Source organism: Diceros bicornis, chromosome 15 (genome assembly GCF_020826845.1).
Source record: "Diceros bicornis minor isolate mBicDic1 chromosome 15, mDicBic1.mat.cur, whole genome shotgun sequence".
Lineage (NCBI taxonomy): Eukaryota > Metazoa > Chordata > Mammalia > Perissodactyla > Rhinocerotidae > Diceros > Diceros bicornis.
The window spans coordinates 38,713,952-38,729,350 of NC_080754.1; the positions used below are offsets into that span (position 1 = coordinate 38,713,952).

Here is a 15,399-nt window from a genome sequence, read left to right on the forward strand (position 1 = left end):
GATCTGAAAAGGTGGACATACTGTCCAACTACATGACATTTTGAGAAAAGGCAAAACTATGCAGACAGTAAAAAGATCAGCAGTTGCCAGAAGGATGAATGGGTGGAGCATGGAATTTTGGGGGCAGTGAAACTATTCTGTATGATACTGTAATGGTGGACACATTTCATTACACATTTGTCAGCACGCACAGAATGTACAACACAAAAAGTGAACTCTAATGTAACCTATGGACCTCAGTTAATAATAATGTATCAATGTTGGCTCATCAATTGTAATAAATGTACCACAGAAATGCAGGATGTGAATAATAGGGGAAACTGGGGTGGGGGAGAATATATGGGAACTGTGTACTTCTTGCTCCATTTTTCTGTAAACCTAAAAGTGCTCTAAAAAATAAAGTCTATTAATTTAAAAAAATCATTAAAGAAATCAAAATGCTACATTAGAAAATATTCACTTAATCCAAAAGAAATGGGTGGGGAGTAGATTTGTATATTGGGTAAGAATTCTGAGATCCTTTGAAACTGTCAGCTAGTCTCACTTTTCACGCCAGAGATACACATAATTATTGGCGAGAAATGTGAGTACCACAAACAAATGGTACTCACTGTCCCTCTTAGTAACTGCTTCCTGCTGACATTCTCTCCCTCTACCTCAAAAGAGCCCAGGTCATGGACTTCAGGTCACCATCATGGAGAGGAATAAGGAAAGAACTTGGCAAAGAACCTGGCAGTCAGACCCATGACCATGTTAAACTTCACCTGAGCCCTGAGCTCCTGGAAAACAGCTACAGTTAAGGAAATCTCCCCACCCTGTTTTGGGAAATAGCTTAAAAACCACCCCTCCCCAAAGACTCAGGGAAGACTCACTTAGCCACCATGTTTACCTATGACAAGGCCACCTAGGACAACCCACCAAATTCCCACTCTTTGCCTCATGAAAGATTAGCTGAGCTGTTTGTCCTCATTGACTGACTGGAACAAAATGCTCGTTAACTGATGACCAAACTTCAGTTAAGCTTCTCTCCTTTCCCTAAGAACTATCAGAAAGGCTTTCCACTCTGCCATTAACTGGAAGAAGTCACTCTGAGGAGAACATCAACTGTAGACTCTTCCAGTGGGTTCCACCAGCCTAAGGATACTCTTCAGCCAGAGAATCCGGCTCCTCAGCCTTCTGCAAACATACCACCAAAGAAAGGTCATCTAAAACAGAGGATGGCTCAAAGAGTGTGACCATGCTTTTGAGATCATGATATAAGACCAAACTGCTTTCTCTAGTTATTATGCATGCAACAGTCCCCACTTTGTCCCACAAACTCCTGGTTGGATTTTCTCTAGTAGTCAAGAAGAGACGCATCATAGCTGAGTGGTTTTTGATGCTGCCTTAAACTAACTCTCTAAACTCCTTTAATCCACCTCAAACACTGTCAACCCCTCCACATTGCGTCTATTCCAGCGAGTTTATTGCAATGGACTTTTATGGCAATTTTTATCTAAGGGAAATGCCTTCTAATTTTTAAATTTCTGGTCATCCATGATCAAACACTGAAAAAGTCTTAGGAAAACATGTATATCTTCCAATTTTATTATTGAAGCAATCAGTCAGAGCCCATTAAAAAGAAATTTTATATACATAAGATAAATATTATATACAAACTGTATATACTATATATGATATTTCTAATCCAGAGCTTTCTAAAACAATATCTAAAATACAAAACGCTTGTGTAGCAAAAAGATGTTATGTATACATGTTCAGGGAATCTGCCAGATGACTCTACATGAGACACCTATCCCAAGTTCGCAGAGCCCTACAGAACACGACCCGTTTCCTCGGCACTTGAATCCAGCCATTGGCAGGGCCAATATTGACAGCAAAGTCACCAAACACTTTCTTCAATTATTGGTCAACAGAGAATCTTTGGCTCAAATCAAAACGCTACTGCTCCTTTGTGTTTCTTACACGTCACTTTGGTAGTCAGTGTGTTCAACAGACACTGGTGGTGTTTCCATCTGTCAACACAACTTTGGGAAGAGAGACTGTAGCTCCAGGCCGATAACCAGAATACATATGTAGATGTACTTATCTATGCATACACAGACATATACACACAAAAACACATGCCCCAGGGAAGGAAGAACCAGGGGCTGAGGTTCACACTGATCGCACTCAGGGTATTGCTGACAGAGCTCAAACACTAAGGAACTGACCATGCTGGGAATACAAGCCTGGGACAGCAATGATGTCTCACTTGTTTTTTCTCTAGTTATCCAGGCAGAAACTTCTTTTTATCCCTCACTTCCCATAAAGAACCATGAAGCCCTGTGGAATCTCATATATCTCTGTTTCACACAACAGCTGAGTGATTACTTGGTTCTACACTTAGGGAGACAGAAGTAAACAAGACTGATGTGTTTGCTGCCCACATGAGGCATATAGTCTAATGGAGGATACATATAAGTAAAGAGGCAATTTCAACACAGCCAGGTAAGTATCTTGGCAGGGACTAGTTCAAGGTATTATGAGAGCTCAAAAAAGGAATGCTGATTATAAGAGTAGCAGAATCCTGCTTCTGCAACATTGCTACATCTCTGATAGTGGTCAGACACTTAAAATGACAGAGAGCTGGGACATGATAAAATTTAAAAAATAGGTTGCATGAACCATTTTCTAAATGAATATTTAATGAATATCTATAAATATGGCAGGATTTGTTTTCATTATAATCTAATAACGAGGCTGTAGGGGAGCAGCTAAACATTTCTCAAACTTCTTCACTGGACTCTACTATAAAGAATGTAAGAGTTGTACTAAATTAGCATAGTCATTTCAAAGCAGAGCCTCCCCTCTATGCTCAACCCTGTGCACCTTCCATGGCATGTGTCAAGTTGTATGGTAATTGTCAGTTTACCTGTCTACCTTTCCCACCAAACACTCAGGTTCTGGTGAAGAAGGACTGTATTTTTCATCTCTGTAGTCCATTTCTTAGCTCAGTATCTAGTAAAAGGACTAGTTCCTGAATGAATAATAATCTACAAGTAGAATAATAAAGTGAAAGGACATGTGATTAGGAGTTGGGAGACTTGTGTTTTAATACTAGTTTCAATAACAACTGAGTACTTCCTATGTGTCAATAATTTACTGGGTACTTAATGTGTGTCAAACACAGTGTTGGGCACTTCAATAGTATCTCATTTAATCTTCAGGACAATTCTGAGTGGTAGCATCATCATTTTACAGATGAGGAAACAGAGAGGCTGACTTATTCAAGGTTATTCAGATAAATAAGTACAAGAGTCAATCTTTGAACCCAAGTCCGGTTGAATCCAAAGCACATGTTTTTAACTTCTACTTTAGACGTGTGTCCCATAGCTGATTTGAGAGCTTAGGCAAAAAAATTTCTCTCTGGAATCCAATGTCCTCATTCGTTTACTGAGTGAGACTAAGTCACTTACACACTTTCCAGCTTCTCCTGTTACGGTGTGAAGGTTCTGACCAGCAACAATTATTGCCTCAGTCTTGCCTGCCTTTGCTGTCTTGACCAGAAGAAAGAGATTTTCACGTGCAGCATGTTGTAGGGCTTTTCAGACAACTTATTTTGTTTTTATTCTTTTTTTTGAAAAAGTCTCAGAGGATTCTAAAGGCAGAGAAAAGGGACCCATTTTTGGCACATTGCTTTGAAGCTAGAACCTGCTGTTAGTCAACAGAGCCAGGAAGTTGTTATTTTTGTTCTATAGTCCTTCGCTGACATGAATGCTGGAAGAAATTGTAAAGAAGGGCAAGGAAAGAAAACCTACATCCATGGACACTTCAACTATCAGAGAAATAAAAATGGTAAAAGAAAACATAGCAAAAATGTCAATCTGTTTACCATGTTTCAACCGCACTGTTGCAACTGGATAAAGAAAAGGATTTTAGTGGTTCTCTTGAGATCATCCGAGGACTGCTCAGTTGAAAGACTCACACTCTATCTGTGCCACAAAGTTTACAGTCAGGGATTGAAGTGACATGGGTAAGAGTTCTATCCCACAAGTGTTCATTGAGGACTTTCTCATGTGGTATGTGCTGAAATGTTAATATCTCAGGCCAGTTTTTTTTAGGCACAGCTATCTGGAGGGAAAGTGTATTATTAAGAAAAACTATATAGCTCTCCTCCTTAGAATATCTTTTACTTGCTGCCACTCACTGATACTAGGACGCCTGCCTGGTAGAGAGGATGGGAATTCTAGGACAATGACAGTTCCTAGTTGCCAGGAGACTGATGCTAGGCCCAAGCCCACACTTGGCTTCTCTGGAAGACCCAGGGAGTCTAGAGATACGTCCTTAAGGCCTCCAATCAGAAAGAAGCTTGGAAAGCATTAAGATGATTAAAAATCATTGTCATTTTGAGAAAATTGTTCACCAGAGGAGAATAAACACACTGAAGGAGGAAGCTGGATTTTTGCCTTTAAAACTCACTCACCTTCCTAACAGCAGGATCTCCTTTGGATGGATGACAGGATGGAGACATTTTTACCTGGAAAAAAAGGGCAAATATTTTAATATTCTTTTAGTTATGGTCTAGTCTTATTTGATCCACTCTCAAAATAATTCAACCAGAATTGGTGTAACTGAGATAAAACAGAGGAATGATACATTTTTTTGTTAAGTCCCTTTGAAATCTTTCTGGAGATCCAAAAGTCAGCAGTTAGCCAAGATAAAAATATGACTGGGGTAAGAAAAGTGAAACAGATGGTCCAGGTTGGTTTTAACCAAATGGTGAGGAACCAAATAGATATAGATCTTTGTTGACAATGTTAATCAACTGACACAATACGCAATAGTCAGCTTTTTTTTGCAAAGGCCAACTCAAAGTATCCTTTGTGATGTAATATCCCTTTTAAGTAAAACATGCACAAAAGAGTTTGATAATAATAGTGGAAGATTTATAAAAAGTATCAGCCAAACCATAATAAAAGGATGTTTAGCTCAAGGAAGAGAAGATTGATGGTACAGAAATATTTGAAATAGTTGAGGGGTTGGGAGAGATTGTCAGATTAGATAAAAGAGAGAGACCCAACTACATGTGGCCTGCAAGAAACTTATTTTAAATATAAAGGCACAAATAGGTTAAAAGCAAAAGGATCGGAAAAATAAACCATGATAGCACTAGATTTCGGAGCAAAGACTATTACCAGGGTTAAAGAAGATCATTTCCTAATAATAAAGAGGTCAATTCATCAGGAGGATATAACAATCCTAAAGGTCTATGCGTCTAATAGCTTAAAAGTACATAAAACAAAAACTGATAGAACTGAAAGGAGAAATAGCTTTTATAGCCCGAGATTTCCATACCTTTCTCTTGATATATGAGAGAACAAGTAGGCAGATAATTAGAAAGCATATAGAAGACTTACACCATGCAACGAACTAACTTGATCAGATGGACATTTAAAGAACACTCACCCAAAAAATGGAATACATATTCTTTTCAAGTGCATATGGACCATTTACCAACCTAGACTATTTTCTGTCAATAAAACAATTATCAATAAACGTAAAAGGATTTAAGTCGTACAAAGAAGGTTCTCTGATAACAGCAGAAATAAATTAGAAATCAATAACAGAAATATCTCTGGAAAATTTCCCAAATATTTAGAAACTTAGGATCAAAGAAAAAACCAAAGGGAAATTAGATCCTAAAACACACAACCTACCAAGACTGAATCATGAAGAAACAGAAAATCTGAACAGGGCAATAACTAGTAAGAAGGTTGACTTAGTAGCCAAAAACCTCCCAACAAAGAAAAGCTCAAGACCAGATAGTTTCATTGGTGAATCCTACCAAACATTTAAAGAAGAATTAACACCAATCCTTCTCAAACTCTTCCAAAAAATTGAAGAAGAGGGAATACTTCCAAAGTCATTTTAGGAGGTCAGCATTACCCTGACATCGAAGCCAGATAAGGACACTACAAGAAAAGAAAATTACAGGCCAACATGATCATACACTATGATCAAGTCGGACTTATACCAAGGATGGTTCAACATTCACAAATCAATAAATATATGCCACATTAATAGAATTAAGGGAAAAAACCTATATGATCATCTCATTTGACACAGAAATTTAACACCTTTTCACGATAAAAACACCCCAACTAGGATTAGAAAGAAACTATGTCAACCTAATAAAGGCCATATATAAAAAACCCACAGCAAACATCATACTCAATGGTGAAAGACTGAAAGCTTTTCCTCTAAGGTCAGAAACAAGACAAGAATGACTGCTTTCACCAGTTCTATTCAGCACAGTATTGGAAGTTCTAGCCTGAGCAATTAGGCAAGAAAAAGAAATAAAAGGTATTCAAATTAGAAAGGAAAAAGTAAAATTATCTGTTTGCAGATGATATGATCTTATACATAGAAAACTAAAGATTCCACAAAAATAACTGTTAGAAGTAATAAATGAATTAAGCAAAGTAGCAGGATACAAAATCAATACCCAAAAATCAGTTCTGTTTCTATACACTAACAATGAACAATCCAAAAAGGAAATTAAGAGAACAATTCCATTTACCATAGCATTAAAAAGAACAAAATACTTAGGAATAAAGTCAACCAAGGAAGCAAAAGACTTGTACACTGAAAACTATAAAATGTTGCTGAAAGAAATTAAAGACAAAGATAGAAATAAAAACATTTTGTGTTCATAGATTAGAAGACTTAACATTGTTAAGATGTCCCTACTACCCAAAGTAATCTATAGATTCAATGCAATCCTTATCAAAATCCCAGTGGCATTTTTTGCAGAAATAGAAAAATCCATCCTAAAATTCATATGAAACCTCAAGGGACCCTAAGTAGCCAAATCAATCTTAAAAGAGACCAAAGTTGGAGGTCTTACACTTCCTAATATCTAAACACTTACTACAAAGCTACAGTAATCAAAACAATGTGCTGCTGGCATAAAGACAGACATACAGACCAATGGAACAGAATACAGAGACGACAAATAAATCCTCACATATATGGTCAAATGATTTTTGACAAGGGTGTCAAGACCATTCAATAGGGAAAGGACAGTCTTTTAAACAAACGGTGCTGGGGAAACTGGATATCCATATGCAAAAGAACAAAGTTAGACCTTTACCTTACACCATATACAAAAACTAACTCAAAATCAATCAAAGACCTAAAATGCAACAGCTAAAACTATAAAACTCTTAGAAGAAAACATACGGGAAAAGTTTCATGACATTGGATTTAGCAATGATTTCTTGGATATGACACCAAAGTTGTATAAGCAACAATAACAAAAAATAGACAAATTTGACTTCATCAAAATTAAAAACTTCTGCGCACCAAAAGACACTACAGAGTAAAAAGGCAACTCACAGAATGGAAGAAAATATTTGCAAATGACATATCTGATAAGAGATTAATATCCAGAACATACAGAGAACTCTTAAAACTCAACAACAAAAAAATACACAACCCACTTAAAAAATGAGCAAAGGACTTGAAGAGACATTTCTTCAAAGATATACAGATGGCCAATAAGCACATGAAAAGATGCTCAACATCATTAGTCATTCAGAAAATGCAAATTAAAAACACAATGAGATACACACCTATTAGAATAGCCAAAACTAAAAAGACCAACTATATCAAAGATGTGGAGGAACTGGAACTTGCAAATACTGCTGGTAGGAGAGTAAATGATATAACCACTTTGGAAAGCAGTTTGGCAGTTTCTTAAGATGATAGCATACATTTGCCATATGAGTCAGCCATTCCATTCCAAAGGCATTTACCCAAGAGAATTGAAAGTATATGTCCATTAAAGACTTGTACACAAATCTTCGTAACAGTTTTATCTGTAACAGCCAGAAACTAGAAAAATCCAAAAGTATATCAACAGGTGAAATCATAAACAAATTATGGTATATTCCTAAAATGAAACAATACATAGCAGAAAGAAGAAATGGAACTCTTGATACAACAATATGGACGAATCTCAAATAATCATGCTGAGTGAAAGAAGCAAGACCAAAAACGCCTAGGTATCTTACGGTTCCATTTATCTAAAATTCTACAATATGTAAATTTATCTATTGTAACAGAAAGCCAATCAGTGGTTTCCGGGGAACAGAAGGGAGGAACTGAGTAAATTTTTGGTGGTGACAGATACAGTCAGTATCTTGATTGTGGTGACAGATTTACGGATATATACAAATTCATGTACTTTATATATGTACAATTTATATCAGTTATAAATCAATAAATCATTTAAAGAAATTTGTAGGATGCAGCTAAAACAGTGCTTAGAGGAAGAGATTTATAGCTTTTCATGCTATATTGGAAAATAAGAAAGGTTTAAAATGAAGGACCTAGGCTTCCAATTTAAGCTGGAAAAAGTTCAAAGTAAAACCAAACTAAACAGAAGGAAAGAAATAATAAGGAGCAGAAATCAATGTAATAGAAATCAAATAAAATAATACAGAAAAGTAACAAAACCAAAGGTTGATTCCTTGAAAGTATCAACAAAATTGATAAACTGCTATTTAGATTGATCAAGAGAATATAAACCACCAATATCAGCAATGAAAGAGGATCTATCACTACATGCCACTTATCTATAGACATTTAAAAGATGATAAGAGACTATTATGAACACTTTTATGCCAACAAATTTGACAAATTAAATGAAAAGGACACATTCCTTAAAAAACAACTTATAAAAATGGACCCTAGGGGCCGGCCCGGTGGCGCAAGCGGTTAAGTGCGCGCGCTCCGCTGCGGCGGCCCGGGGTTCGCTGGTTCGGATCCCGGGCGCGCACCGACGCACTGCTTGGCAAGCCATGCTGTGGCGGCGTCCCATATAGAGTGGAGGAAGATGGGCACAGATGTTAGCCCAGGGCCGTCTTCCTCAGCAGGAAAAGAGGAGGATTGGCGGATGTTAGCACAGGGCTGATCTCCTCACAAAAAAAAAAAAAAAAAAAAAAATGGACCCAAGACGAAACAGAAAATATGAATAGCCCTGTATTTATTAAAGAAATTGAATTTATCAAATCTTCCTGCAAAGAAAACTCTAGGTCCACATGGTTTCAGTAATGAATTCTAGCAAATATTAAGTACACAGAGACTAAATATGAAATCACAATATCAACTTATAAATTGATAAGGAAGAACATAACCATTATTACAAGTAGTTCAATAGATACTAGATACGATCTCTCTAGAATGACAGAAGAGGTGTAAGTACTGGGTGAGCAACAGGGCCCAAGCTCTACAGCCTCTACCAGTTCTAAGAGTCTAATCCTAAAAGCCTACAGTATACATAATAAAGACATTTCCTGTCACTGCGGCATCAAACTCTTCAAATACGACCACACTGAGGCTTTTTTGCTTTTCCTCTCTGACTTTCAGAATAACTTTAGAAAACATACCTCAGCTCAGGGATCAAAACTCCTGGCTGTACAGACTGTCTTTTCAGTTTCAGCAGGTCTGCAAAAATTAGACTTGACAATCTTTGCTCTAGCATACCATGACATTAATACTCTGGAACTCACTCCAGATGTATGATGTAGCTTGCTAAACATGATCCAATTTTAACTTCTGGTATGTTCTTTTTGAAAAGGGAGAAAAGATTTTCAAAGCAAAGTAGATACTTAAGCTTAAAAAAAAAATGACCTTATGAAAGAATCTGCAGACTTTTAAAAACAAGCCAAGAACTAGATGTGGTGCTGGACAATTTATCTGAGAAAGCTGTTCTCTGGAGATTAAGTCAGAGAGCGTTTGAAGTGGCAACAGAAACGGTTCAGCATCCCTTGTGAAAGGTCTCATTTTTTCATTTAACAGGATTCCTTCTGGAAATGCCTCAGGCAATGCAGCTTAAAAGAGATACTTTAAATCCAGGTGAGCAGACACTGGTTCAGGGGATATGGATGGTATATTAAGCTATGGCCTTAGTAATGCTGAACTTTTGTGATCTTTGTTAATAAAATGATCCCTGACTTAGAGAAGCAATCTGATCTGCAGTTTAACAGCAACAGGAAAACCTTCCTTATCACCTTGCTTTTTTTTTTTTAAACAAGCCATGATTTTTCTGATTACAAAGGAATCGTGTTCACTAATGGAAATTTAGAAAATACAAAAGAGCAAAACAAAGCAAATAAAAATCACAATTTAACCACACAGCAATAACTACTATTAACATTTGGAATCACACTGTTTTGTGATCTTTCATGTTACGTGTTGAGAATTTTTATTTCACCATACCAATATTCTTCCACGATACAATATTTCATGGCTATTAAGCAGTCCATTCAGTGTATAGATATACTGTTACTAATTTAACCAACTTTTGGGAGGCTATTGGGACATTTAGTTTGTTTTCAATTTTTTTTTATTATTAAAAAATAACACATTGCCAATTTTTCTCTTGACAAGTAAGATGGATCCACAAACTCTTTCCCTATAATTCTGAAATCCAAAATGCTCTGAAAACAAAAGGATTTCTTTTTAAAAACTTTTGGCACCCAAAGGCATCTGGTAGCAAACCCTGACCTGAACTAAAGGGCATTTACAGTCTTTATTTATCCCACATAAGCCTTTGATAATGGGTTGCTGCCCTAATTCCACTGGGAATGTTATACCATATACAATACACGCACCATATTACCTTTCTTTTAGCACTATGAAGATAACATCTTATCTTCTGGCTTTCTTTTTTTTTTAATGAGAAGTCAGCCATCATTCTTATTATTGTCTTATCTTTGGTTGCTTTTAAGATTTCCTCTTTATCTTTGGTTTCAGCAGTTTCACTATGACTATGATGTGTCTGAGTGTGGTTTTCCTTGTATTTAACCTGCTAGGGGTTTGCCAAGCTTTTCAGACATATGGGTTGATGTTTTTTACCAAATATGGGAAAATTTCAGACATTATGAGGTCACCCCACCACCACTTCTCTCTCTCTCCTTGCTATCCGGAATTCCAATGATATTCATGCTAGACTTCTTGATATTGTTTCACAGGTCACTGAGAGGTCTCTTCACTTATTTTCAATACTTTTAGTCTCTGTGCTTCACTTAGGATTCTTTCTATTGAACTATCTTCAAATTTACTGATAATATTTGTCTCAGTGTTAAAAATGCTATATCTAATGAGATTTTAATTTTAGATGTTTGTTAGCTCTAGAATTTATACGTGGTTTTATTTTACAGTTTCTATTTATCTGCTGAGAGTTCCCCATGTGTTCAATCATTCTGTTGATTTTTTCCTCTAAATCGTTAACGTATTTATAATTTCTATTTTAAAGTCCTTGACTGCCAATTCCAACATCTGGGTCATCCACAGGTCTGCTTCAACTGATGCTTTTTCTCTTGATTTTAGGTTACATTTTCCTTCTTCTTCCTATTGACCCTATTTAGGCTTTGGCTTTGTTAGAGAGGATTTATTTTGCTTTTGCCCTTAGTCTTGGGGCAGCCATCGGTCCTAAAGCACGGCCCTTCTGCAGTTTCAATAAAAAACTTGAGGTGTTTATCAATCCTTTTAACTTGGCAGAACTTGCACTCAAAACTCAACACTATGCAGTGGCTGAAATCTCAGCTCAGTTCTTTAGTCCTCCTGATGCTGCTTTCTGCTCAGTTTCTCGGAAGCATTGTCCATGTATGTGCAATTCAGAAACCTATAAAAAGAATTTGGGGCTCCCTCCTCCCTTCTTTCTGAGATTTCCCCCCTCATTTACAGCTAGCTGCTTTGGTAGTCTTGATCTTTGACCTGTTTCTTCATCCCAGTAATAATGCTACTATTTGTTTAACCTCTTTTCCCTCAGTACGCCAAGGCAAAGTGAGAAGTGCCCGAAGAGAAAAGCTGGTTAAATGTAGAGCTTCCCTGGTTTGCTTCCCTTCTTTCAAGGTTTATGTTCCCTACAGTTTCTGCCTGCTTCTGGTTGCTCTCTAAACACTGGTTGCTCTCTAAACACTGTTTTTTCCTATTTTGTCTAGAGCTTATAATTGCTATTGGCAGAAGGGTTGTCCAATACAGGCTACCCTGCCATTATTGGAATTGGAACTCTGTATCACATTTCTTCAAATACTTTTTCTGTACTATCCCCACCTATACTGCTTCCAGGACTCCAATTACATGTACATTTTGAAGTAGTTTCATAGTTCACTGATGCTTTATTGATTTCTTTTCAGTCTTTTTTCTGTGTTTGATTTGGGATAGTTTCTATTGCTATATATTCAAGTTCACTAATTGTTTCTTCTGCAATGTCTATTATGCTGCTAATCTCATCCAGCGTGTTATTCACTTCAGACATCGTAGTTCTAATCTCTAGATGTTCTACTGCCTCTTTATAACTTCCATCTCTCTATTTAACGCGTTCAGTCTTTCCTCTAGATTCTTGAACATACGTAATACAATTATAATAACTGTTTTAATGTTCTTATCTACTAATTTTATCATCTGTGCCATTTCTGAGTCTGTTTCAATGGATTGATTTTTTTTAAAAGACTATTGTTTTAGAGCAGTTTTAGGTTCACAGCAAAATTGAGATGAAGGTACAAAGACACTGCATATATCTCATGCTCCCACTCATGCACAGCCTCTCCTATTATCAACATCTTCCACCAGAGTGGTACATTTGTCACAACTGATGACACACTACATTGACACATCATTATCACCCAAAGTCCTTAGGGTTCACTCTTGGCATTGCACATTCTATGGGTATGGACAAATGTATAATGACATATATCCACCACTGTAGTATCATACAGAGTAATTTCACTGCCCTAAAAATCCTCTGTGTTCATTTATTCATCCCTCCCCCACCACCCAGCCCCTGGCAACCACTGATCTTTTTACCGTCTCCATAGTTTTGCCTTTTCCAGAATGTCATTATAGCTGATTTTTTCCTTCCTCTTTACGATTTGTATTTTCCTGCTTTCTTGCATGCCTGATAATTTTTGATCAAACGCCAGACACTGTGACTTTTTACCTTGTTGGGTTAGATATTTTTGTAATCTTTAACACATTCTTGAGCTTTGTTCTGGGATGTGATTAAAATACTTGGAAATAATTTGACCTTGTTAGGTTTTGCTTTTTTAAGCTTTGTTAGGTGGGATCAAAGCAGCAGTTAGTCTAGGGTTAACCTTTCTCCTAGTACTGAGGTCAAGAACTTACTTAGTACTCTCAATACTGCCCTGTGAATTATGAAGCTTTCCAGGCTGGCACCATTCCTGGCTCTATGTGAATGTGGGGCACTGCTACCTCTAATCCTTTTGGGTGGTTCTTTTTCTGACTTTGAGTAGTGTCCTCCCACACCTGAGTGAGTCATTATTCAGCTTAATACTCGAAGTTGCCTTCTGCAGATCTCTGGAGCTCTCTCTATGTGGCTCTCTCCTGTCCAATACTCTGTCCTGTGAACTCTAGCCACCTTGCCTTCCCTGGACTCCCAGCTCTGTCTTCTCAACTCAAAGAGACTGATAAGCCCTGTCTTCGTTCCCCCTCCTTGCATCGTGGCTTGGAAACTTTCCTGGGACAGTAATTTGGGGGTGATCCTAGGGTTTACATAATTTGTTTCTTGTCTCTCAGCGGTCACTCTTCTTCACTGCTTGAGGTCCAATGTCTTGAGAACTACTGTTTTATTTATTTTGTCCATTTTCTGCCCTAAGAAACTCTAACTGCATTCTGTCAGAAATGGAAGTACCTGTATTACCTTTCTAAAATAAAAAAATATCTGAATTCTGAAACATTTGGCCAAAGGAATTTGGATAAGGGATTGTGGACTTGTACAAATATGCATTCCTACTACTAGTGCATAAAAGTGTCTGTCTCCTCACATTCTTATCAATGTAAATGCATATGTATTTTTTAATGCATGTCAGTTTAGTAGATATTTAAAAAATTTTGTCAGTTTAATAAGTAAAAAAAAAAAAGGCATCATAACGCTGTTTTAACCTGTATTTCTTTGATCACTGGTAAAGTTGAACATTTTTTCACATTTAATTGGACAACAGAATTTTTTTATGTCCTTTGCCCATACTTCCACCAAAGCTTTAGTTCTACATAAAGGCTGGAAACACTTTCTCAGTACTAGTGTCATCCTTTGGTTTCTTGGACACAAGCCTTTTCTGGATCAAAGGGAAGTGCACAAATTTATAGAACTTCAAGAATCTGATTGTTTAACTGCTCTGGCAAAGAGGTGAACATTGGGCTGGTAACAGAGATGCGGCTGTCTATCCATTTTCCACACGGTCAATGGACCACATCAGTCCCCTTGTTTTAAACCCTCCTTATTCTTACTTAAAGAATAAAAACAAAACTCTCTACCAGAGTCTTACAGGCTATTCAGGATCTGGCCCTGCCTGCCTCTTCAATCTCATTCCTCGCCATGTTCCCCTTTAGTCACCAAGTTCTAACCATTGACCGTTTTCCAGTTCCTTGAACAAGTCATCCCCTCCTGAGTTCCTTTGTCCCTGCTGTTTTCTCTTGCTTGGAACGTTCTTCCCATGGCTGGTACCTTCTTACCCTTCATATCTTAGCTTAAACACCATCTCTCAGATAGATATTCCCTGACCACACAATCCAAAGTAGGTTTCCCCTCATGTTGTTCTTCCCATAACATTCTTCCCCTCATAGCACTTATATACCTATCACAACTTGAAATTATATATTTGATATATTTTTTGTGTACTTAACTATTGTCTAGCTGTCTTACTAGATGGTAAGCTACATGATGGTGGGAACTATGTTTTTTTTGTTCACTAATGTATACTTAGTACCAAAAATAGTGTTTGGCCCAAAGTAGATACATTAAATATTGGCTGAAGTAATGAATCACTTAATACTAGAGTTTAATAACAAGATTACTGAAAAATGGACAAAAGTCTCCTCAAAAAGATTCATTTATATTAGGATCATTTATCATCTCTCTGCACTTCTGAGATATATTAATCTTCATTTAATTTGTAAGTTTAATTTAGAAGATATTCTTTTGAGAAATGCTGCTATCACCAAAAACTGAAATCTCATTTTTTAGCCTTTAATTTGAATCTAACATATTTATAATAGGAAGCTAATACTCTTTAAAAATGGACAAATGAAAACAGGGCAATTTATATCAGTGTTCCTATTTCATTAAATAGCATGTAAACCAAATCTCCAATTTATAGTGGGAATCCAAAATATATGAGTAATGCACAATGGTTAACAGAAAATTACGACCAGTGCACATAAATAAATGTCCTTTACTGAATAATTTCTTGGAAGTTGTAAATACTTTCCTCTGACGTTATTTATAAATTTACCCCCAAAGATAGAACATTTTCTTAGACAACTCTAAAAACCAAGAAATAAAATCGACTCCAAGTACCAGGGAAAATATCAGCTGATTTCATTTAATTC

The 15,399-nt window shown here is 36.7% G+C and overlaps 1 protein-coding gene across 1 annotated transcript in view; it reads right to left on the reverse strand.

Moving 5' to 3' along the window:
• The window catches only part of VPS8 (VPS8 subunit of CORVET complex), a 257,252-nt gene that overhangs the window by 25,873 nt on the left and 215,980 nt on the right, over window positions 1-15,399 (reverse strand). Inside the window, exon 45 of the mRNA XM_058556181.1 lies at window positions 4,466-4,519. Coding sequence (XP_058412164.1) covers window positions 4,466-4,519 — 54 coding nt within the window. The remainder of the gene's footprint in view (window positions 1-4,465; window positions 4,520-15,399) is intronic.